Raw genomic sequence first — 24,561 nt, 5'->3', positions numbered from 1 at the left:
TATTTTAGATTCTGGTACTTTGTTTCCTGGACCCTCTATTTCAGCCAAATATCCACTTTCCCACCAATATGCCTTTTCCAACTAAACTGTCCCCCTGGAATGCTCAAGTTCAACTTTTCTTATTAAAATTTTACCTGTTTCTTAATTCTTGTAGCACTTTTGGTGTCCCCCTTTACTGCTGCATTGTATGGTCTTTTCACTTTGCTTCAGTAGAAGACATCTCTAAGGCAGAAGCTAGGTCTTATTTTACTCATGTTTACTACATGCTTTCCATAATCTCTACACTCAGTTACTAGCATTAATCTGTTACATATGTCTCTTGGGAATTCTGTGGCTCATGGGTTTAACAATTTGTCCAGGGTCACAAAAATTATATGGCAGAGCTGGGCCTCCGCTCCAAATCCTGTGTATATCTGTGGGTGACATCATTCTGCCTTGCATATTTGTTGGTGGGATAAAGTGATTCTGTTCACCCTCATAGGCATATCCATTATGCTGAACTTTATCTTGTATTGTTTACTTCATCTTTTCTTGACTTATAATGCCAGAAATGCCAATACTCCGTGGTACGGTGGAAACTGAAGCATTTTTGAAAGTATATTCGGCTGACAGAGAGGCCCAGGGAAGTTTAGAAGTTATAGGCAATCTCACAATTATCTTGATTATTTTGAATTCCCATTGGTTCCTGAATTTCTAGGAGGCAGCATTTTTTTTTTTTTTTTTTTTTTTTTTTTTTGGGCCCCTCACTGCTGCGGCCTCTCCCGTTGCGGAGCACAGGCTCCGGACGCGCAGGCCCAGCAACCATGGCTCACGGGCCCAGCCGCTCCGCGGCATGTGGGATCTTCGCGGACCAGGGCACGAACCCGCGTCCCCTGCATCGGCAGGCGGACTCTCAACCACTGTGCCACCAGGGAAGCCCAGGAGGCAGCATTTTTATGCATCATTTTAAGAGCCAGCTTTAGGATGAGTGTGCATTATTTCATTAACCTTTTCCTTCTTGGTATCAAAATTTAGTGTCTATCTTTAGGCTTAAACTTGAAGTTCTTTTGAAGGTACCACCCCTTTGAATGTTATACCTCTGTACAGGCCACCTTTAGATGAACAACCTCATTGTCTTTTGCAGACCCTGCTTATGAAAATACTTTTTCAATTGAAAATACCATACCAGTGTAAACAATGCCCATGGATAACTACCATCTGAAGCGGTGCCTAAGGGCAAGTGTCTTTCCTGTGTGCCCAGTGGCTGCCTACTCTGCAGATGTGCATAGCCAGCTTCTCTTGAAAACCGGGGATTCTCTGGCTCCTTTGCTTGCCATATCCACAAAACTGACTAAGTTGTCTTATAGAGATCTGTATTCTTTTACCTTCAGCAAACAGGCGTGTAGCAGAGCACACTCATGACCACAAGCAAAATTGGCATTTCTCCCATCTGGCTGTGTTCCTCTTGGCCCCCGTTCATGGGTCATTTATTATTGGAGAGAACATAAAATAAAGATGGTTCACAGAGTCATCATATTTTTATCCAGTTTCTTCTGGGACCCAGGATTCATGACAATTTGAGCCAACTAGGACGTTAAGTCAATTCATCCTTAACATTTCCTTTGTTATTATATCATGCAATGGATGCTTAGGTATCTAGTGCCTGACTTTTTTTTTTTTTTTTGCATCTGCACGGGCAATTATCAGTTCAAATCCTAAACCCAATGCATACTAGCTGTGTGAATTTGGGCAAGGTATTTAGCCTCTCTAACTCTGTTTTCTCATTTATAAAACAGGCAATCTGAGTTCTTGAGGAATATTGTGAGGAAAACAGCAAGTGTGCCAACTTTGACTATCAAATGACTTTCAGAAGTGGGAGCAAACATATTCAACCTTTGAAATATTAGAAAGTACAGACTATCTAAAAACTGTTACCTGTGTCACTACTATAGCTTCTAGTAGCAAGTGGAGAATGTGGATAATTGAGTGTGGCTGGCATTTGCCATCAGTGCTCTAAACTACATGATGCTGATGGCATTGTAGAGGGAGCTGATCATTGAATCTTTGCCATGTCTGGTTTCATAACCACCACTAAGCGTGGGTGTGCTGTGGAACATCTGAGAATAGAACTATTCCTTGTCAGCCTCCAAATGGGCAGGCACCTGATGTGCCTCTTCCCTTGTTTGCTAATCAGTGGATAATATCCCAAGTCAGTTAAAAAAACAAAACAAAATAAGTCTGGGGGTTGAGGTTTATAAGGAAAACTTGAAGGTGACTTCTAAGTAAACTGTGGTGGGTATGTTGGCCAACCTCTCACAAAAGTCTGCAGTAATTTGAGTGTCCTAGATATTTATTAAGTGCCTATTTTGTGTCAAGCACTACATTTGGCCTTGGGAATATAAGATGTAATCTAGGAGTCTTTCATAAAGAGTTTAAAATAGTCATTAGGGTAAGCTTAAAGAGAACAGTCTTCAACAGAGCATAGGCTCCAGCAGAAGAGCTCCAATGTTTGCTGATTCAGAAGTTTCCCAGAGGACCAAACTTGGTGTCATCTTTGAAATGTCTTTGGTCCTTGGCCATTGCTATATCATAATAATTAGTTTAACATGGAAACTGTTAGACTCACTACCAGATTTCACAGTTTTCACTGTTTTCTTGGAATGCCATTGGTGTGATCCTTTCTTTGTTGTAGTTGTCCCTCCTCTTCCTACTTTTTCCATAGTACTATTTCTTTATAAAGATGAAAGTCTCATAGGGCTGTTTTATGAATTGTGATTTAATACATGTAAAGAGCAAAACACAAAAACAGCTATGTGAAATCTATGGAACTGTGGTTCTAGAGTACCACCAGTGTCATTTTATGACTTCTGACCATATTAATAATGAGAATGGAAATTATAGCTAGGTAAAGAGGATAGCACCATCTTACATTTGGCAGCTCTTCGTCCTGAAAATATTGGGTTTCATGGTATTGGCATTAGTTTCCAGAGTGTGGCAAGAGTCTGATGATTAGATTGGTTACTTAACCAGGTAGAAGTGCAAAGGCCACATGGCATATCCATTTCTTCAAACATGAACAATTCGGAGAGTTAGAGTTTAGGATTGAAATGTTAACTCAACAGGGTAAGCAGGAGCCTGCAGCCTTAGTGATCGGGAGGGTCCAGTTGTTTTGACAGTTTAAATTTCTGTGATTGTGCTCCTGCAGCTCAGATCCATCTGCTTTCTCCTATCCTTCTTGGTCAGCCCTTTGGATTTCCTTCCTTCCTCCTCCATCTCTTCCCATCTTTCCTTTCCCTTCCCTCTGAGCCTACCCCCTTGTTAACTGAGCTCCTAATACGTGCTAGACACGATTCAAGGCACTGGGGGCATAATCTGTGATTAGATGGAATCTCTACCCTCATGAAACATATTCTAGCAGGAAAGAAAGATGGTTAAATATATAATACAATGTCAGGAAGTGAATATGTACTTCATCACTGACACGTTTTCTTCTTCAGAAAAGCAATGAATTCTAGAGAGGGTCCCCGATACCCAAAGAGTCATTTCTCCATTAATACCTATAATCTGAAAAGTTTGGGCCTCTGAGGGGCCCAGACTCTGAGTGTATTGTGCTTTCCTAAATTAGAAGACATGGTTTCCCAATGCTGGCTGTGGCTTTCAGGGCAGAGGAGAGCACAAGGGTCCCAGGAACCACCCCTCCCGTCCTTCCTTATGCAGCTAATTCAGCCTGGTCTCTATAAACCATGTCCAATCTTTCCTTCTCAACTCATAGGGTAATTCTGAGAAGCTCTGTAGTCTGTATGAGAGCACTTGAATGAAGAAAATGCAAAACTAGATGAAGTGACTCAGTTGGCAAATGATCTGACAGCACAGAAAACAACGCTACGGAGTGAAAATGGTAAGTGAACTTTCAGTGACGCTTCACTTATGAGTCTCAATCCCATAGACTGGTAGAGAGACCACTGAAATGGTGAAACAGTTATTGAGCCTGAGTGGGCACTTAAAAATTCTAGGGGACAAATGAGGCCCTTGATGTTACCTTGTCCACAGACACGCTCTTGTCTGGGAAAGATCACCTCTGTACCACCTTGGGAGTCCCCACCCAGGTCTCCTCCTTGAAGGGAAAATGCAACATGCAGTTGACTGGAGCAGCTTTCAAGATCAAAGGATGGTAGGGGCTGTCCACACAGTCTACAAACATGCCTCTTCATCACATCTACCTCATTGAAATAGGTATTTTTCCTAATTTTCAGTAATGAACCCACACCTCTTTTTTATATCTAAATTTATTTAAATTTATTTTTAAAATTGAAGTATAGGTAATTTACAATGTTGTGTTGCTTTCAAGTGTACAGCAAAGTGATTCAGTTATACATATATATGTATTCTTTTTCAGATTCTTTTGCATGGTAGGGTATTACAAAATACTGAGTATAGTTCCCTGTGCTATACAGTAGGTCCTTGTTTACCTATTTTATATATAGTAGTGTGTGTATGTTAATCCCAAATTCCTAATTTATGTCCCTCCCCCATCCCTGCTATCCCCTTTGGTAACCATAAGTGTGTTTTCTATGTCTGTGAGTCTACTATTTGTTTTGTAAATAAGTTCATTTGTATCATTTTTAAAAATTCCACATATAAGTGATATCATATGATATTTGTCTTTCTCTTTCTGACTTACTTCACTTAATATGATAATCTCTAGGTCCATCCATGTTGCTTCAAATGACATTATTTCATTCTTTTTTATGGCCGAGTAATATTCCATTGTGTGTGTATGTGTATATATGTATACACACACATATATATATATACACATACACATCACAGCTTCTTTACCCATTCAGTTGTGGATTGACATTTAGGTTGTTTCCATGTCTTGGCTATTGTAAATAGTGCTGCTATGAACATTGGTTTCCTCTAGATATATGGCCAGGAGTGGGATTGCGGATCATATGGTAATTCTTTTTTTAGTTTTTCAGACACCTCCATACTGTTCTCCATAGTGGCTGCACCAGTTAACATTTCCACCAACAGTGTAGGAGGGTTCCCTTTTCTGCATATCCTCTCCAGCATTAATTGTTTGTCGACTTTTTGATGATGACAGTTCTGACTGGTGTGAGGTGATACCTCATTGTAGTTTTGATTTGCATTTCTCTAATAATTTGTGAAGCTGAGCATCTTTTCATGTGCCTGTTGGCCATCTGTATGTCTTCTTTGGAGAAATGTCTATTTAGGTCTTCTGCCCACTTTTTGATTGGGTTGTTGGTTTTTCTGATATTAAGCTGTATGAGCTGTTTGTATATTTTGGAAATTAATACCTTGTGGGCTGCATTGTTTGCAAATATTTTCTCCCATTCTGAGAGTTGTCTTTTTCCTCTGTTTCTGGATTCCTTTGCTGTGCAAAAGCTTTTAAGTTTAATTAAGTCCCATTAATTTATTTTTGTTTTTATTTCCTTTACCCTAGGAGACAGATGCAAAAAGATACTTCTGTGATTTATGTCACAGTGTGTTCTGCCTATGTTTTCCTTTAGGAGTTTTATAGTATCCACTATTACATTTAAGTCTTTAATCGATTTTGAGTTTATTTTTGTGTAGGGTGTTAGAGAATGTTCTAATTTCATTCTTTTACATGTAGCTGCCCAGTTTTCCCAGCACCACTTCTTGAAGAGACTGTCTTTTCTCCATTGTATATTCTTGCCTTCTTTGTCATAGATTAATTGACCGTATTGTGTGGGTTTTTTTCTGGGCTTTCTATCCTGTTTCATTGATCCATATGTCTGTTTTTGTGCCAGTACCATACTGTTTTGATTACTATAGCTTTGTAGTATAGTCTGAAGTCAAGGAGCATGATTCCTATAGCTGTGTCCTTCTTTCTCAAGATTGTTTTGGCTATTCAGGGTCTTTTGTGTTTCCATACAAATTAAAAATTTTTTTGTTCTAGTTCTGTGAAAAGTGCCACTGGTAATTTGATAGGGATCACATTGAATCTGTAGATTGCCTCGGGTAGTATGAACCCACACCCCTTTTTTACACTCAGTAAAAGCCATAGTCTGGGGCTTCCCTGGTGGCGCAGTGGTTGAGAGTCCACCTGCCAATGTAGGGGACACGGGTTCGTGCCCCGGTCTGGGAAGATCCCACATGCCGCGGAGCGGCTAGGCCTGTAAGCCATGGCTGCTGAGCCTGCGCGTCCAGAGCCTGTGCTCCGCAACGGGAGAGGCCACAATGGTGAGAGGCCCACGTACTGCAAAAAAAAAAAAAAAAAAAAAAGCCATAGTCTGTACAATGGCCTACAAGGGTCAGATGCTTGGGCCCCATTATCTCTCTGACCTCTTCTACTTTCTCTTCTCTCATTCTGCCTTGGTCACTTTGACCTCTTTGCTGTGTTTTGAACATACCATGCACACTCCCACCCTAGAGTCTTGCCCTGACTATTTCCCCTTGTCCTGACTATTTCAGCAAAGACTTAAAGATGAGGGTTAATCAAATAGATCTGGGAGGAGTCAGGATTGGCCTTGTTGGGAAGGTGACATTTGAGTGCTCTCAACCAGTTTTCTCCATGTGCTTCTATTTTCATAGCATTTAATACCTTCAAAGAAGCTACCTGCTTGACATAATAAATAAGTTTGTCATGTCTCCACCTGCCAGAATGTACCCTACACAAGGGCAGGGGTCTTTGTTTTGATCACTGATTTTTGTCAGTCATCTAGACCATGCCTGCCACTTATTGGAGATCCACAAACATTTGATCAATTGAAAGTAGAACAATGTTCCGTTGGCTTATTCTTAACTGTCAACCGCTATTGTTAGTTAGATCTTTTTCCTATATTTTACATGGTGGCAATCTATTTGAGGTTTTTCAATTTCAGTTTGTCATGAGCTTTTTTGTATCTTGCATACTCAATCACTTACAAGAGTGCTTCGAATCCATCAAGTAGATGGACAATGGTTACTTCATCTTGTCCTGTAACTTGCTTGTCTGCTTTGAACAGCATGTGACTAGCTGTTTGTCTGTAATTAGAATTATTTTTAGTAATATATTCCCAAAGATAGAATTCCTAGGTCAATGAAAATAAACAATGTGTTTTTGATGCCCAGAGGCACTCACTTTAAAACGAGAGTGAAAACCGTTTATCCTTCTGCCTATGGACACCTCTGTTTCTAGATGTTAATCTAGAGTCAAAGCTAAATTAAAATGAACTGGCAAAATAACAAACCTGGAAATCTAGAAGAGGAAAGAGTTTTGGATTCTAGCAGGGACACTAAGTAGGACTCTTATGCTGGTGACAGGGTGTATCACACTTGGCCTCATTACAAAACCCCCAGTTTGATCTTCTGTGCCATTTAGGATGTAGTCTGCATGGGGACTGTTCAGTTCAGAGACTAAGCTGGAGTATACCTTTTTGTCCAGCTCTGAAGGTAGTATTGTATACAAGTTTTTTCATAGGCATTGCCTACCTCTCTACCTATTGGCATTAATTTTCTACTCACTTTTTTGATGAGGAAATTGGTGGGTGAGTGAAATGAAAGTGGATCTGAGATGATAATTCTGCTTAGGATGCAGGACCTTTTATTTCCTCCTTTATTCTTAGCTTTACCTTTTGGCTTTTGTACAAATTAAATTTTAGGTATATACCTATCCAAACCTCCCCTCCTCTCACTAGGTCTATGCTCCAGATTTTTTGCTGCTTTTTTTGCTACTATCACCAAAGTTTCTTTTTCATGGCCTGTCCTGGCCACTGATTATACTCTGCTTTCAAAGGAGACCAATAGTAAATGTGAACAATTAAGCCATGTTAAGTGGGTCCTAGTTCTATAAAATATGTGATATGTTTGTCTTAACCCCCTAATGCAGGGGTTCCTAATCCCTGGGCTGCGGTCCACAACCTATTAGGAACCAGGCCGCACAGCAGGAGGTGAGTGGTGGGCGAGAGAGCGAAGCTTCATCTGCCGCTCCCCATCGCTTCCCATTGCTTGCATTATCACCTGAACCATCCCCCACGACTCCGTCTGTGGAAAAATCGTCTTCCACAAAACCAGTCCCTGGTGCAAAAAAAAGGTTGGGGACTGCTGCCCTAATGGATTGGCATTTCCCCAGAAAACTTTTAAATATGATGTATCACCCAGAGCTTCTCAGTTTTGGTCTATGCAACCCCAGCAATTGTCAAGACTCTTTTAGGGGAACTAAGTAAGAGGTTAGAACTATTTCATTCTAATACTAAGATTCTGTTTGCTTTTTAAATTCTTTTGCTGCTGTTATTGATGGTGCAAAAGCAATGACGATTAAAACTGCTGGAGCTTTATCACAAGCTGAGGCAGTAGCACCACACTGCAGTTATAATCATTGTATTTGCTGGTCCATACTCAACAGTTTAAAATAAAAAAAGTCAGTTTTACTTAAGAATGTCTTTAATGAAAAAGTAAAAATTAATTATACTACATCTCAACCCCGAGTATATATCTTTTTAATATTCTGTGTGACAAAACAAAAAGTATGCATAAAGCACTTCCATTTCATACTGAAGTAGGATGTGTGATTGTGCAAGTTCTGAGTTGAACTAGCAATCTTTTCAGGAAGAATCATATTTACTTGAAAGAACATTTGACAAACTATGCTTATTCAGACTTAGATATTGCAGATATTTTCTCAAAAATGAACAAAATGAGCCTGTCACTACAAGGGAAACAGCTGACAATATTTGTTGCCAATAATAAAAGTGGAGCTTTTAGGTAAAATTAGATTTCGGAAAACAGTTAGGTACCATCATAAGCTTGATGGCTATCAATTCTTGAAGACTTTTCTTTTTTCTTTCTTTTTTATTGAAATATAGTTGACATGAAATATGATATTAGTTTCAGGTATATAACATAGTGATTCAACATTTATTTATATTTCAAATTGCTCACCACAATAAGTCTAGTAACCACCTGTCATCATACAAAGTTATTTCAGTACCGTTGACTGTATTCCCTATACTGTACATCATGTCCCCATGACTTACCTATTTTATAACTAAAATAAGAAGTTTGTACCTCTTAATCCCCTTCACCTGTTTCACTTAACCCTCTGGCAACCACCACTTTGTTCTCTGTATCTATGAGTCTGTTTCTGTATTGTTGTGTTTGTTCCTTTTTTTTTTTAGATTCCACGTATTAGTGAAATAATAAGGTATTTGTCTTTGTTTGTCTGACTTATTTTATTTAGCATAATACCCTCTAGGCTCATCCATGTTATTGCAAATGACGTAATTTCACTATTTTTTATGGCTGAGTAATATTCTATTGCATACACACACATACACACACACACACACTGCATCTTCATTATTTATCTATTGAAAGACAACTTAGGTTGCTTCCATATCTTGGCTATTATAAATAATGATGCTATGGATATAGGGGTGCACATATCTTTTCAAATTAGTGTTTTTATTTTCTTCCAGTAAGTATCCAGATGTGGAACTGATAGATTGTATAAGGTTTTAAAATTTTTTAAAGTTTTTAAGGAACCACCATACTGTTTCCATAGTGGTTGTTCCAATTTACAGTCCCATCAACAGTGCATGAGGGCTCCCTTTTCTCCACATTCTCACCAACACTTGTTATTTGTTGTCTTTTTGATGTATCCATTCTGACAGGTGTGAAATGATATCTCATTGTGCTTTTGATTTGCATTTTCCTGATGATTAGTGATGTTGAGCATCTTCTCATGTGTCTATTGGCCATTTGAATGTCTTCCCTGGGTCGGGGGGGAAATGTTTATTCAGGTCCTCTGCCCATTTTTAAATCAGATTTTTTGTTTTGTTGATATTGAGTTGTGTGAATTCTTTGTATATTTTAGATATTAACCCTTTATTGTATATATCATTTGCAAATATCTTCTCCCATTCAGTAGGTTGTCTTTTCATTTTGTGATGGTTTCCTTTGCTGTGCCAAAGCTTTTTAGTTTGATTAGGTCCCATTAGTTTATTTTTACTTTTGTTTCCCTTGCCTGAGGAAAGAGACCCAAAAGCATATTGCTGAGACCAGTGTCAAAAAGTATATAGTCTATGTTTTCTTCTAGGAGTTTTATAGTTTCAAGTCTTACATTTAAGTCTTTAAGTCATTTTGAATTTATTTTTGTGCATGGTGTGAGAAAATAGTCCATTTTGATTCCTTTCATTTAACTTCCAGTTTTCCCAGCACCATTTATTGAAGACTGTCTTTTCCCCACTGTATGTTCTTGGCTCCTTAGTTGTAAATTAACCGCCCATGTAAGTGTGGGTTTATTTCTGGGCTCTCTATTCTGTTCCATCGAACTATGTGTCTAGTTTTGTACTAGTATCATAAAGTTTTGATTACTGTAGCTTTGTAGCATAGTTTGAAATCAAGGAGTATGATACCTCCAGCTTTGTTCTTTCTCATGATTACTTTGGCTATTCTGGGTCTTCTGTGGTTCTACACAAATTTTAGGGTTATTTGTTCTAGTTTTGTGAAAAATGCCAAAAATGTATTTGGATAGGGGTTGCATTGAATCTGTAGATTGCTTTGGGTAGGAATATTTTAGCAATACTAATTCTTCCAATCTATGAACATAGAATATCTTTCCATTTACTTGTATCTTCAGTTTCTTTCATCAGTGTCTTATAGTTTTCCAAGTACAGGTCTTTCACCTTCTTGGTTAAATTTAATCCGAGGGGGCTTCTCTGGTGGCGCAGTGGTTGAGAGTCCACCTGCCGATGCAGGGGACACGGGTTCGTGCCCTGGTCAGGGAAGATCCCACATGCCATGGAGCGGCTAGGCCTGTGAGCCATGGTCACTGAGCCTGCACGTCTGGAGCCTGTGCTCTGCAACAGGAGAGACCACAACAGTGAGAGGCCTGAGTACCACAAAACAAACAAACAAAAAAATTTAATCCTAGGTATTTTATTCATTTTGATGCAATTGTAAATGGAATTGTCTTTTTCATTTCTCTTTCTGATAGTTTGTTATTAGTGTACAGAAATGTAACTGATTCTGTATATTGATTTTGTATCCTGCAAATTTATTGAATTCGTTTTTTAGTTCTAATAGTTTTTTGATGGAGTCTTTAGGGTTTTCTATGTATAGTATCATATCATCTGCAAATAGTGACAGTTTTATTTCTTTCTTTCCAATTTAGATGTCTTTATCTCTTTTTCTTTTCTGATTGCTATGTCTAGGACTTCCAGTACTGTGTAGAATAAAAGTGGCAAAAACGAATATCCTTGTTTTGTTCCTGATCTTTGAGCCATCTTCACCATTGAGTTTTCACCATTGAGTATTATGTTAGCTGTGCTTTTGTCATAGATGGTCTTTATTATGTTGAGGTATTTTCCCTCTATATGTTCTCTGTCTCTCTCTATGTCTTTCTCTCTCTCTCTCTCTCTCCCCTCCTTCTGGGACCTCTATAGCACAAATGTTAGTATGCCTGATGTTGTCCCAGAGGTCCCTTAAACTAATCTCTCTTAAAAAGAGAGATTTCTTTTTTGCTGTTATGATCGGGTGATTTCCAATACCTCATCTTCCAGATTGCTGATCTGTTCTTTGGGATCTTTTAATCTGCTGTTGATTCCCTTAATGTGTTCTCATTTCAGTCATTATAATCTTCAGTTCTGATTGGTTCTTTTTTATATTGTCTATATTTTTGTTGAAGTTCTCACTGAGTTCACCCCTTCTTCTCCTAAGTTTGGTAAGCATCTTTGTGAGTATTACTTTGAATTCTTTTCTGATAAATTGCTTATCTCCATTTTGTTTAGTTCTTTTTCTGGAGTTTTGTCTTGTTCTTTCATTTGGAAAGTATTCCTTTGTCTCCTCGCTTTGCCTAACTCTTTGTGTTTGTTTCTATGTATTAGGTAGATCAGCTCCATATCCTAGTCTTGAGAGAGTGGCCTTATGTGTGGCACAATTCCCCATGGTCACCAGAGCCAGTTTTTCCTGGGGTTTCCCCTGTTTGGGCTTCATGCACCCTCTTATTGTGGTTGGGCCACAATTGCTGTGGGCACACTGGTGGAGGGGGCTGGCCCCAGGCCTGGCTGGCTGCATAGCTTGGTTGTGACTGCTGTAGGTGTGCTGTGGGTCACTTGAGGTGACCCCCAAGTGGGAGCTTCTTGGAGGGGGTGCTGATGCTGGCCAAGGTGGCTCACCAGGTTGGATGGGGTAAGAGCCACTTTGGAGGGGCACCAGTGCCAGCTCGTGCCACCTGCCCGATGGAGTGGACATGGAGTGGCTTTTGAGGGGCCTTCCAAGGTGGGTCCTCAAGGGAATGTTGGGGCAGGGTACACTGTGTTAGCTAGATTGACTGAAAGTAACAGAAATGGTGCCCACCAGTCCTGGACCAGCCAGCTAGGTGGCAGAAGAGTTAAAAAAATAAAAATAAAAAGGTGTGCACAAGTGCTTCTGCCACTGGAGAAAGTTCTGCCAGATCCCTGCCCCTCCAAAATATGTCCCAATATTAGCCAATGAATTTCCTTCTTGTACGACTCAGGTGTTTTTCAAGCTGTTGCCTCTCTATTGGGACCAGGAGCAAGTGAGTTTGTACACAAGCATTGTCTGCAGTTTCCCGCAGTCCTCTGGCCCTCCCGGCCCTGAGCCCCACTGGTTTTCAAAGCCAGACATTACGAAGGCTTGTCTTCCCGGTGCAAGAACCCTGGGCTGGGGAGCATGATGTGGGGCTTGGACCCCTCACTCCCCAGTGGGGACCTCCACAGTTGTGATATCCCTCCCACTTATTGCCTTATCGGGGGTATGAGCTTATCGGGGATATGCCTTATCGGGGGTATGCCTTATCGGGGGTATGCTTATCGGGGGTATGAGCTCTGATTAGACCACATCTCTGCCCTCTTACCCATTCCCCACATGGCCTTTTCTTTATAGCCTTAGTTGTAGAAAATCTGTTCTGCTAGTCTTTAGGCTGTTCTCAGAGACAGTTTTTCTATACGTAGTTGTAGTTTTGGTGTGTCCATGGGAGGAGCTGAACTCAGGATCTTCTAACTCCCCCATCTTGAGCTGAACCTTAAAGGCTTTTCTTATGAGATAAGTGATGATGTTAACAGATATGATTTTTTTTAATATTCTGTGATGAAATGTGTTAACATTTGGAAAATCTGCATAATTCAGTAAACGTATACTTTTCAAATCACCACTGCTTGATGTTGCAAAATCATGTGTAGGTAAAAGATCCATTCAAAGTTTAAGACAGGTGCATGAATTTTAATGTAACAGAATAAAAAATTCATTTATAGGGATTATACCATTAACCCTTAAGAAACTTCTATTTGTTGAGTTTTGGTACAGTATCAAACAATAGTCACAATTATCTGAAAAGACTATGAAAACACATCTCCCTTTTCTAACTACTTATCTATGAGAGGCTGGATTTCTTCACATGCTTCAACCAGAACAGTTGGATTCTTCAACCAGCTGACTTTTATTAAGCCAGAGATTTAAAAAAATATAAAATAAGCTTATTTTTCTCACTAATTTTTTGTTTGTTTTGGAACATAGTTTTCCCTCTAAAAATCGTTGCTTCTGTTAACATGTCATTAAGATTTTTATTATGTTAAAATGAGTAAATACATACCTTAAATTCCTCTTTTAATTTCGAATACACTGTTAATATAAAACTCATGTAAACAAAATCTCTGTGGGGTCCTCAAAATTTTTTAAGCATATAAAGTGTTCCTGAGACCCAAAAGTTTGGGAATTGCTGTTTTAACCCAAACACTCTTATAATGTTGAGAGTTTTAGAACTTGTTTGTAGCAAGAGGGGTGGGAATCATAAATATTTGAGGCTTTTATTATTGCACTAATTGCATAATAGAAGTAACTGCCTTTGATCAGGATTGGCTCTGCTTTAATACCATTTCTAATAACCAAGGCATTTCTCACCTATCATTAATGAAGTAAGCTAAGCTGGGAAAGTAGACTAGAGTGAAATAAAATTTACCCTTCTCTTGGTCACATTCTGTACCATTTAATGACGCTTTCTAATAGTTATTTAGCAAGTCAGTCTACAAAGTACATTCACACTCCTTTAATTTTCATTAACAATATTTTATCGCCATCCTCAATTTACAAATGAGGCAAAGAAGTTGTAATTATCTAAAGATCATATGGTCAGAAATGTGTAGAGCCACATATAGTACACAAGGGAGCATGGCACAGAAGAAAGAATGCGTTCCTCAGGATTAAGAGCTTAACTTGAATCTACGTCCATTGCATAGCTGGTAACCAGGTTTGTGTCTCAATCACGTTTAAGTCAGTTACCATATTTTCCCTTCTGAAAAATGGGTAACATAATACCTATGTTATCAAGTAGCTATGAGAATTAAACTAGGTAATATATATAAAGTACTTGCTCTATGGAAGATTCTCAATAAATGGTAGCTCACTCTCGAGAGTTCTGGAAAGGATCATTGCCATGGTTTGCTGATAACTGGACCCTCGACTCTTTATAAATATCAAAAATATGTGGATCATATTAGTTGCTCTTAAGCCAACAAGTTAAGTGGGAGAGGCAGTAGATAAGAAGACCATGATTAACTTATTTTGTGAAATCTTTTTGTAGGTGAGTTCCTAAAAAGGCTAGAAGAAAAGGAAGCTCTGATAAACCAACTTTCCAGGGAAAATATTACCTTCACTCTGCAGATTCAAGACCTGAAATGGCAATTGGCAGAAGAGACCAAAGTCATGCATCTATTGTTTCTCACCAGGAGCTTGCCTGTATGTTAAAAAAAAAATAGTGCTTCCTAGGTCAGCCTGAATATCTTCTCATATAAAAGAAGGGGGGAAGTGCCCTAGAAGCTATGGAAAAAGATGTGTTGGATCTTATACGTGCCAGGGAGGACTCTGATCACTGAAGGAACATCCTCAGTAATTTAGATCACTTCTCTAGTTTGTCAGATTTAGAGCAAACAAAGTATGCATTTTCATTTTGCATTATTGCTAGAACAGAAAGTCGGCAAAGTTCTTTATGGGTCTTTGATTCTGAATTGCACAAAGAAGTGGAATTACATAAAAGAGCAGGATAAAATGAATGGGGCTGGATTAGCTCAATATTATTTTCAAATTGTCAATATATTATAAATATTAGTCATTATTAGTCATTTCTTCCCAAGAGAATATATAATGTTGCTCGCAGGTGACCACAGTGAAAGTGGTTCTTTAATGTTAAAGCATAGTGACTAAGATGAGAGATGGATTTTTGAGCCCTGGTATTCAAGTCTGTTCTTAGTTCATATTCAAGGCCTCTTTCTTACTAAGACCCCAAAAGACTTCACCTGCATATAATCTCACTGCAACTCTTCAGACTTCAGTTTTTAAATGTTTTATTTTATTCCTTCCACTCTCCTTATTTTCTATATCACATGTACATTTTCAAATTACTGTCATGATTTGTGCATCAGACATCATGCTAGACGCTTCTCTCATGCCATATAAACCTTCATATATAAGTCATATGAAACTGGTAGAATTATATTTTTTTACATGAAGTAACCAAGGCTTTGAGAAGACAACTCATCCAAGGTCATACAGCTGGTAGTATACTGTGAAGGAAGTTGAGCAGGTTGTGAAATGACCAGATTTATAGCTTAGAAGATCTCTCTGGCTGACTTCCCAGTGGCTTCCAACTGGCATACAAGGCCCCCTCTCTTGGCTCCGGCCTCCTTTTGTGACCTTACCTTCCACAGCTGCCTCTGTCATTTACTCCCCTCCAGTCACCCTGGCCTCCTTGCTGCCCCTTATACAAGCTGTCATCATTCAGGCCTTAGGACATTTGTAGCTGCTATTCCCACTGTTTGAAGGCCCTTCCCCAAGGCCTTTGGGGGATGATGAGAAAGAACCAAACATTCCTCATCATGTCCATCTGTTTTACGTTCTCAGTGCAGTCAGCAATTTTATTTAGTAATTTTTGTACATGTTTGTTTTACATATCCTCTTACTCCTTTTAGCTCCGTTGGACAAAGGCTTTGTCTCCATCTCTTTTACTTCAGTTAACACTATTGCTTAGAACAGGCGCTCAATAAATATATATTAAATAAGAGGAAGGGTAGCAATTTGAAGCCAAGTTTCCCAGATTCCAAAGCCTGTGTCCTTCTTGGGGTCGCTATGTATTATTGCTCCTCATTCACTGCCCAAAGGTGTCTGCCTGAGGCTGCCATTAACCAAGCCTTGTGCTTTCAGAGCTGCATCTACCTAAGAAGATGCTGTTTCCTAATTTACATTAAGGGCCCATGAGGACTGGCAGCGACCCTGGTTCTTCACACTAGACTAGGTTATCTCTTGGGAATGATGTTGCTAGGTTAACCAGACCACCCCTTAAGTGCCAGCAGTAGTCATTAAACTGAGCTCTACTGTCCAGTAAATACAGCAGCCACTACTACACTACAGGTGGCTACCTGAATTTAAATTGACATTAATTAAAATCAAATAAATTTTAAATTTAGTTTTGACTGAATTTGCCCTTGTTTGGGGCACATTTTGAGTGTTTAACAGCCACGTGGCTAGTGGTTACCATATTGGCAGTGCACATATAGAATATTTTCATCACTATGGAAAGTTCTATTGGCTAGTACTGCTTTAAAGTTTTAAAGTTTTTAGGGATTTACATGTGAAATAAAAGGTTCTGTTCTCCTTATGAATAGAATGAAAAGGCTAGGCAAAACTCATTGGTCCTTTCTAGTCCAAACAAGATCTAACTCTTGTATATTGCTAAATATAAATCTGATTACCTAAATGATGGTGAGTGTTCCTCTTGCTACCATTGCATTCTGCACTATTTCTAGAACTCCAGGCCTGTCTATTGTTGAAGCCCACATAGTCAGGCTGGCATTTCCCTAAATAGAACCCTCTTCCTTGTTGTAACGGCAGCAGTTAGATACTCTCTCCTTTCTCTTCTTGTCCCAAATTCTCTCCCTGGTATCATCTTACGAGGTTCAGGTTCGGCTTGCATTTGTGACAGGTGGTTATTAACCTTATCTAAAAAAGATGATGCCACCTCCAAGCCTTTCATTGTTTGTTAATGGCCATGGTGCCTTTTTGTAACATGTGTTGTGTCCCTGTCCCCTGCAGTCACAGAGTGCCCTGGCCCAGGCCGTGAAGTCGGCCAAGCGTGACTGTGACCTGCTATGAGAGCAGTACCAGGAAGAACAAGAGGCCAAGGCTGAGCTGCTCTGGGCCCTGTTCAGAGACAATGCTTAAATTGTTAAGTGGAGAACCAAGTATGAAGACGACACCATCCGGAGCACTGAGGACTTGGAGGATGCCAAGTGAGTGGGGCAGGGCTGCACAGAGGACTCTGAGAACAGTGACTGTGTCTTCGAGGCCACATGTGTACACTAAGCTAATCCTCACCAAGTGTGTGAACTAACCCAAGACCAAAGCTGAAACAGCCACCACTGGCAAGAAGCACATGCTCTAGAGGGGTTCAAAAATGAAAATTATAATACAGAGTGACAAAGACTAGAGAGAAGTCCTGGGGGAAAAAAAGAGGTGATTTCTAGGGGTACGGGGGAAGTCTTCATAGATGTGACTTTGAACTAGGGTTTGAAAGTAGGCTAGCACGAAAATCCTGTGTTTCATTTGGAACGCCAAAATAATGGAATCCATGTGTGTACATGTCTCCGTACCTTAAAGTCATCATGTCTCTGGTCTACAACTTGTACGCTACAGAGTGGTCTGTGAAGGTGGACAGGGGCAGCTGGAAACGTATTAGGATTTGTCATCCTGCCTATGGGACAAATGTTTCTTTGAAAAGAAAACACTTTGGGGTCACCTCTAAGGTTAGGATATCAGTTTTATAGCCAACACTACATAAAGGCTTTAGAAGTTCTTCTCAGGAACTACAGAAGTTTGGGGCCCACATGAATCAAGACTTAGTACCAGGATGTAGTTCTAAAGCATTTTGCTCAGAGGTCAAAGGACTGTGTGTCTTTGAGAGAAAGTGTCAAACCATCCCCGGCTTATAATCATTAAAGGTTGACTCAAAAGAGTGTATCCCTGGCTTGGTAGCTTGGCAGAAATTCAGGGCAGATCAATACATTTCTCTTTAGCATCAACCAAAAATATTATTTTTTCAGTTCTTCACCTAAATCTTTGAAAGGCATTGCTGTGCACGTGCTGAACAGCTGCTGTGTTCTGTCCCTGAAGGGGTACCAAGCAATCTGTCTCTGTAGCCACAGTAACTTAAAAAGGGCTTTGGGATGACAGATACTAAAAATACCTGCAGTAAATGTGTTCAAAACTCTGGACTGCAGAAAAGCGGGGCTTTGAACTGAAATGGTGCCTCATATCCAAAATATGGCATTTGCTTCTAAAGCAAGATTTTTTTTTCCCTAATAATTGAAGAATTCTGGTGAAAGTGTCTACCCGTCATTCTGTTTGAAGGTTTCCTAGGGAGGGACAGAAAAGAGGGAAAGTATATAGGTTACTTATGACCACATGGATTTGTTGGAACTAACAAATTGTGGTCCAGTAGTACATGACAACTGAAGAGAAATGATGGGCAAATGAGATAATATCCAAAGACTTTTTTTTTTTTGCTTTAAACTTAGTTGAACATCAAATAAATAAAGCATTGTCTGTATTATGATTTCCCACTAAAACCCCTAAGGGACGTGGAACTGCAAAAAAAATCTAGGATTCCATTTTTTTTAATTGGAAAGCTGAGGATCTGTCTACTTAGATTTCCAGGCTGGGGTTCACATGATGAGTTAGTTTAGTGGAATCAAGCCCCCCTGAGACCCCATTTACCGCTTCTGAGTTCCCCAGGGATAGGAATCTGATTTCTTCATCTCCTATACCTTCTTGCGTATTCTAGGAAACTACATAGGTGCTTATGGTTGGCAAGTTGAGCAGCAAAATTGTAGCTGGTAGTAAATGTAGAGCAACGTTATCAATCAAATGAAGGTGATCAATTGTCCAGTTTGCCCTGGACTTGCCCAGTTTGAGCACTGATAGCCCCGTGTCCTGGTACAACCCCTCAGTCCCCCAGCAGTTGGTCACCCAAAGTAAAATTCCTATTTTCTGGTTCCAACTGAGCATTTCTAAAGTAGTTAAAATATGTGTAATTGTTTTACAAGACTCCTGTTTTAGGTGGGATAAAGCATCAGAATCTCCTTTTTTTTCTCCCTTATTGAGATATAATTGACATATACCATTGTGTAGGGTGTAAGGTGTAGAATGTGATAATTCGTTATATGCACATGTTGAGAAATCTTTACCACAGCATGATTAGTTAACACTTCCTTTACCCCACTAAATTACCATTTTATTGTTGTTGTTATGGTGAGAACACTAAAGCTCTATTCTCATAGCAACTCTCACATATAAGATACAGTATTATTATTTTTTTTATAAATTTATTTATTTTATTTATTTTTGGCTGTGCTGGGTCTTCGTTGCTGTGCGCGGGCTTTCTCTAGTGTGGCGAGCGGGGGCTACTCTTCATTGCGGTGCGCGGGCTTCTCATTGCAGTGGCTTCTCTTGTTGCAGAGAACAGGCTCAGCAGTTGGGGCTCATGGGCTGCAGAGCACAGACTCAGTAGTTGTGGCGCACGGGCTTAGTTGATCCTCGGCATATGGGATCTTCCTGGACCAGGGCTCGAACCTGTATGCCCTGCATTGGCAGGCAGATTCTTTAACCACTGTGCCACCAGGGAAGCCCACAATACAGTATTATTAATGATAGTCACCATGTGGTACAGAAGAATCTCTTCTTACCAGTTAAGAAAAATGAAGCAAAGACGTGACGTGACTATGGTTAGAAAGCCAGTGAGCAAGGAGTAGTTGTTAGAGCCCAGGTCTTTCTTAGACACTGAGCACAGACTAGTTTTTGCAGGATTCCACCAAAAGGGGGCTTTATGAGCACACTGCTCTGTTAGGCTGCTGTGTGGAACATGTTAATTCCTGAGGATCTTTTTCTGTTTAATAACTGGAGATTGGAAAAAGCTTTGGTACATACAGTACCTTTCATCTAAGAGGTGTGATGAATGAGTAAGAATGGGACTGCCAGTGTCCCTGCAGGAGATGGGAACAAGAGAACACTTTGCATCCATAAGGAAGCGAATGAACATTGTAAGGACGGTAGAGGAAGCATTTTAATAAGCCACTGCATCTCAGAGGATTCTGGAGGGAGGACAGACAGGGGCTAAAGTACCCCCAACAGCAGTAGGACCTGATAAGTGAGCATAACGCTGGGATGGATGTGGGTATATAAATTTGGGAAGAGGAGCTGAGATGGAGAAGAAATTCAGAGAAAAGATACTCAGGCATGTTTAGGAGTCCCATGATGAGAGGGGGAGACTGAGCAGGAGAGAGCCAAAGAATGCTGCTTGGAAGCAATAAAGCCAAGGAGCTCTTTAGAGACTAGACGTGCCCCCAAACTTTTAACGGTTGCTTACTGTTGGGTGTTCAGTACCATCTTTCTCTTTCTCCCATTTCTTATGAAGTCTTTGATAAAGTCTGTATTGCTTACTTAAGGTTCAGGGGAAGCAGATACTTACAGGGATTCAGAGGTTCTGAGTGTCAAGTCCAGGTTGGCAAAGGGTGGGGAGGGAATAAGGGACATGTGGACACAGAAGCCAGAGTGTGGTGGTCAGCAGACATCTGGCTTCCACAGGCACAAGGAGGTCATTGTCAGGCACAAGCTGCTTCCCCTTCAGACTATGAAGCCACCCTCAGGAGCCCCCCCACCCCCCATTTGTACCCAAGTGCTGTGTTTAATAAGGACACACTGCACGAGCTCTCTGAGGGTTGTGGCTTCACTCGCCCTTTGGACCTCCCCTTCTCAGGAAGAAGCTGGCAATTCGGTCGCAGGAGGCTGCCGAAGCCATGGGGGTGGGCCATGCCAGAAGGGCCTCCCTGGAGAGGGCCAGGCCCCGACCATAGCTCGAGCTCGGGGACACCCTGTCGCATCGTGGGAAGGTGCACCGCGCGGCTGCTGCGCTGGACCGGTGGCAGCAGCACTTCAACCAGTGCCTGCACGGCTGGAGGCGGGAGCACGAGTAGCCTCAGGCGATGCCCGACGCCCCGCAGAGGAGGCCCGGGCCCTCAGCGCCCGGCTCCTCGATCTCAGGCACACCTACGAGGAGAGCGCCGCGAGCCAGCGGACCCTCCGAAGGGAGAACAAGAACCTGAAGGGTACGTTGCCCTGGGAACCGGAGCAGGGTCCCGGGAGGGCCCAGCGCCAAGGGCAAGGCTGCCTCGATGCGGAGAAACCTTAGCATCGTCCTGGCCTCGCTTGGGTCTTAACTTCTCCATTTTGAATACTAGCTTTGGATTTTGTCTTTTTTTTTATACTACAGATACTATTTTCATTAAAGGAGTTCTAAACATAAGAGTACTTTCCTAACTTTAGCCCCAGTTCCTGTCCGTAAAGGAAGCCTATTAAGAATTTCTTTATATTCATAACCTGCATAATATGCATACAGGTAGTTTTTACTTAAATTACACGTTATTCTATACTTTTTATTTTTTCCATTTATTAACTTATTTTCTAATTTAACAAATATCTCTATAGCCCATACTACATGCCAGGCACTGTTCTATATATAACTATTCATTGTTTAAGTCTCAGAACAGCCTTATGTGTTAGTTTATCTGTAAAATGCAGATTAGGTTGAATCATTTAAGGTTAAGAACTTGGCCAAATTCACATTTGATGAGTAGCAGATCTGAGGTTTGAGCCCAGCCAGCTTGATTCCGGCATATACACACTTAACTATGGGCTCTGCCACCTCCCATGTGCCTGTAGCTGGAGCCTTACCAAGTGACTGTTATTAGTGACACAGTGTTTTATGATAAGGCTGACTAACACGTTTAACTAGACCTTATTAATTTTCGATAAAATTTTTCACAATTATAAATAATCCTATATTGTACATCTGTGTACAATGGGGACGTGTACAAATATTTCAGTAGGGTAGATTCCTAGAAATGAAATTGCAGGATTGAAGGAATGAATTTTCAAATTCTGAGATATTGCCCAGCAGCCCTTCAAAGAGGCTGCCAACTTATACCAGCACCAACAGTGATGTGCATTACAACCCTGAGATGCCCTGGGAGTAAGTTCATTACTATTGGAGGCATAAATGAAACTTGCTTTCTCTGTTGACCTACCTAGTCCATGAGCAGGTCACTGACTGGGCCTGTGAGAGGTGCTGGAACAGTTAGAAAACTTTCATGGCATCTGAACCACCTGGAGGGCTTGTTAAAACGCGGTTGGCTGGGTCCCACCGTCAAGAGTTTTTGATCCAGTAAGTCTAGGAGGGGGTCTAAGAGTTTGTATGTCTAAGAAGTCCCCAAGCGAAGCTGGCTGTTCGTGTGGGGACCATACTTGCTCTGGGCTGGAGCCTGGGAAGAAGTCTTTTTCAAAAGCTCTCTGAGTGATTCTACGGTATGGTCAGAGTAGAGAACCACTGCCTTGAGTTTTCTCCTGGGAGCCCCTCTTCTGGAGAAGTTTTATCAGAGAAGGATTTATTATTCACATGAGACTTGCCATCTCATGGGTTTGTTTTTGTAACTAAAAAATTCTTGTCACAGCCTATCCTAGCTGGGGATCTCAGAGCCAGAGGAACGGTCAAGCCCCTGAATTCCTTCCACTGCCTCTGGACTGTGGGTAATTCCCAGAGCACTTGGCCCTGCTCCACACCTTAGGCTGCAGAGGCTTCCTTCATGAACAGTGTCAGGTGTTGTGTCAGTAACAACAGGTTACTGTGTCAACAACAGTGTCAGGTGTTGTGTCAGTCAGTGTCAGTAACAATGTCAGGTGCTGGAGATTTTGTCACTTCTGGCTGCCTTGCTCTTTCAGAGACGTGTGTTCATCAGAGGGTTCACACATTGGCTTCTGGCAGACAGTGACCCAGCTTATGCTGTAAGTTCCCATTCTGGTGTTGAGCGACAGCTGACACAGTGGCCGCCACCCGTGTTGATAGCTAAGCTCTTCCACTGGATAGGATTCCAGGTCTGGGTCCTAGAGCCCCACCGGGCAATATCTGGCATGGCTCTGACAAGCAGGACCGCCATGTACAGTCACACAGGTTGTTCAATGCACAATACTCTAAGAAACACCATCCTCACCAGCTGTTGTAGGCAACTTTGTGGCAGATGCCAAAAGAATACTTTGAAGAGGGGATTCTTTTTTCTAATTCAAACAAACGTCCCATACGTGCCAGCGGTGGCCTTGCCATCAAGTTACCAAGGATGGCATGACCAGGGTCCCAGTGGGCCTCTGGGAACAGTCTCTTTTGGCTGACATCATGGATCTGAGACTGGTTCTTTTCACTAACTTTGTTTTTCATCCCTCTCCAGAAGAGATTTCTAATCTGAAAAATCAGATGAAAGAAGGAAAGAAGAACTTAAGTGAAATGGAAAAGATCAAGAAGTAGATTGAACAAGAAAAGACTGAAGTCCAAATGGCATACCTCGGAAGAGGCCGAGGTATTACCTCCAGGGAGCAAAGCAGGCTTCCATCACTGTGACAGTGCAGAAGACCTGCATTCTAGTCACAACAACAGCAAGAACACGCTTATAACCCTTGACCCTCATTCAGGGGTTAACTGCGTGCTAGGCACTATGCCTGGCTCTTTGTATGCACTATTTTATGTAATCACCCTAGCAAACTATTGTCCTCATTGTACAAATGAGGAAATCGAGGCTAGGGGGACAGGATAAACAATCGTGGATGCAACTCTCTTGATTATAAAGAAAACAAGAACCATGTCTATCTTGTTCGCTAATTTATCCTCAGTACCTAGACCCTCACTACTCTAAACGTGGCCTGTGGACTGGTTGCATGGGCATCACCGGGGAGCTTGTTAGAAATTCAGACTCTCAGCCTCTCTCCAGCTCTGTTGGATCAGAATCTGAATTTTAACAAGATCCCTGGGTGGTTCATATTTACCCTAACATTTGAGAAGCACCGGACTAGAACATTGCCTGGCATACAGTAGCGGTTCAATAAATATTTGTTGAATAGCTAAATATCCTCATACCTGCCCCTCTCTTTAAATAAAATCAGTCGAAACACTTTTTTTTTTTTTGCAAAAAAAACTTTAGGTAGTTTGAAAAATGAATTCAAAGCAATGTTCTCAAACATTTGTTGCTGAAAGCTTATCTTTGTGTGGGTTGTTTGACAGGAGTGTTTTCAGTGTTATGGATTAAAAGTTCAGGAAAAATCTCTGACTTGATCCCTAGGTGTGTGCTAGTGATTGAAAGGACCCCTGAGAAAATCTTTTTGCCAAAGAGGGTGAACTCAGAAGGTAGTTATCCTGTCACGGTCATTAAGTAGTCAACAAGGCCTACAAAGCCTCTTTTCTCGCAGCTGAATTTCATTTTCTTGACCTACCCTTTGACTAAACACCCAGTCACATTAAAAATGCATCCCTCACCCACTCACCCTCCAACAGAGACAATAATTTTTAAAAGGCATAGCAAGTCCATTTCAGGCATGGGCCTTTTGAAAGGTGTGATAATGAAAAAATTAGACCCCAGAGGATTGCTCTGAGTCAAGCAATGTCTGATCAATTTACCTCACCACCACATTTCTGTAAGAAATCTACCAGACAGAAGATGTGTCAAGTGGACC

The 24,561-nt window shown here is 40.9% G+C and overlaps 1 protein-coding gene across 1 annotated transcript in view; it reads left to right on the top strand.

The window, feature by feature from the left end:
• MYH15 (myosin heavy chain 15) overlaps positions 1–24,561 on the top strand; it is a 169,846-nt gene that overhangs the window by 117,218 nt on the left and 28,067 nt on the right. Inside the window, 7 exon segments of the mRNA XM_027118388.1 lie at positions 3,752–3,779; positions 3,782–3,877; positions 14,546–14,664; positions 17,050–17,246; positions 20,768–21,009; positions 21,012–21,116; positions 23,286–23,414. Coding sequence (XP_026974189.1) covers positions 3,752–3,779; positions 3,782–3,877; positions 14,546–14,664; positions 17,050–17,246; positions 20,768–21,009; positions 21,012–21,116; positions 23,286–23,414 — 916 coding nt within the window.

The sequence above is a fragment of the Aethalodelphis obliquidens genome, unplaced genomic scaffold, assembly GCF_003676395.1.
Source record: "Aethalodelphis obliquidens isolate GAN/ISIS:26980383/991018 unplaced genomic scaffold, ASM367639v1 scaffold1, whole genome shotgun sequence".
In the NCBI taxonomy this organism is placed as follows: Eukaryota; Metazoa; Chordata; class Mammalia; order Artiodactyla; family Delphinidae; genus Aethalodelphis; species Aethalodelphis obliquidens.
The sequence above is the reverse complement of the archived record's forward strand: the minus strand, read 5'-3'. Positions and strand labels throughout refer to the sequence as shown.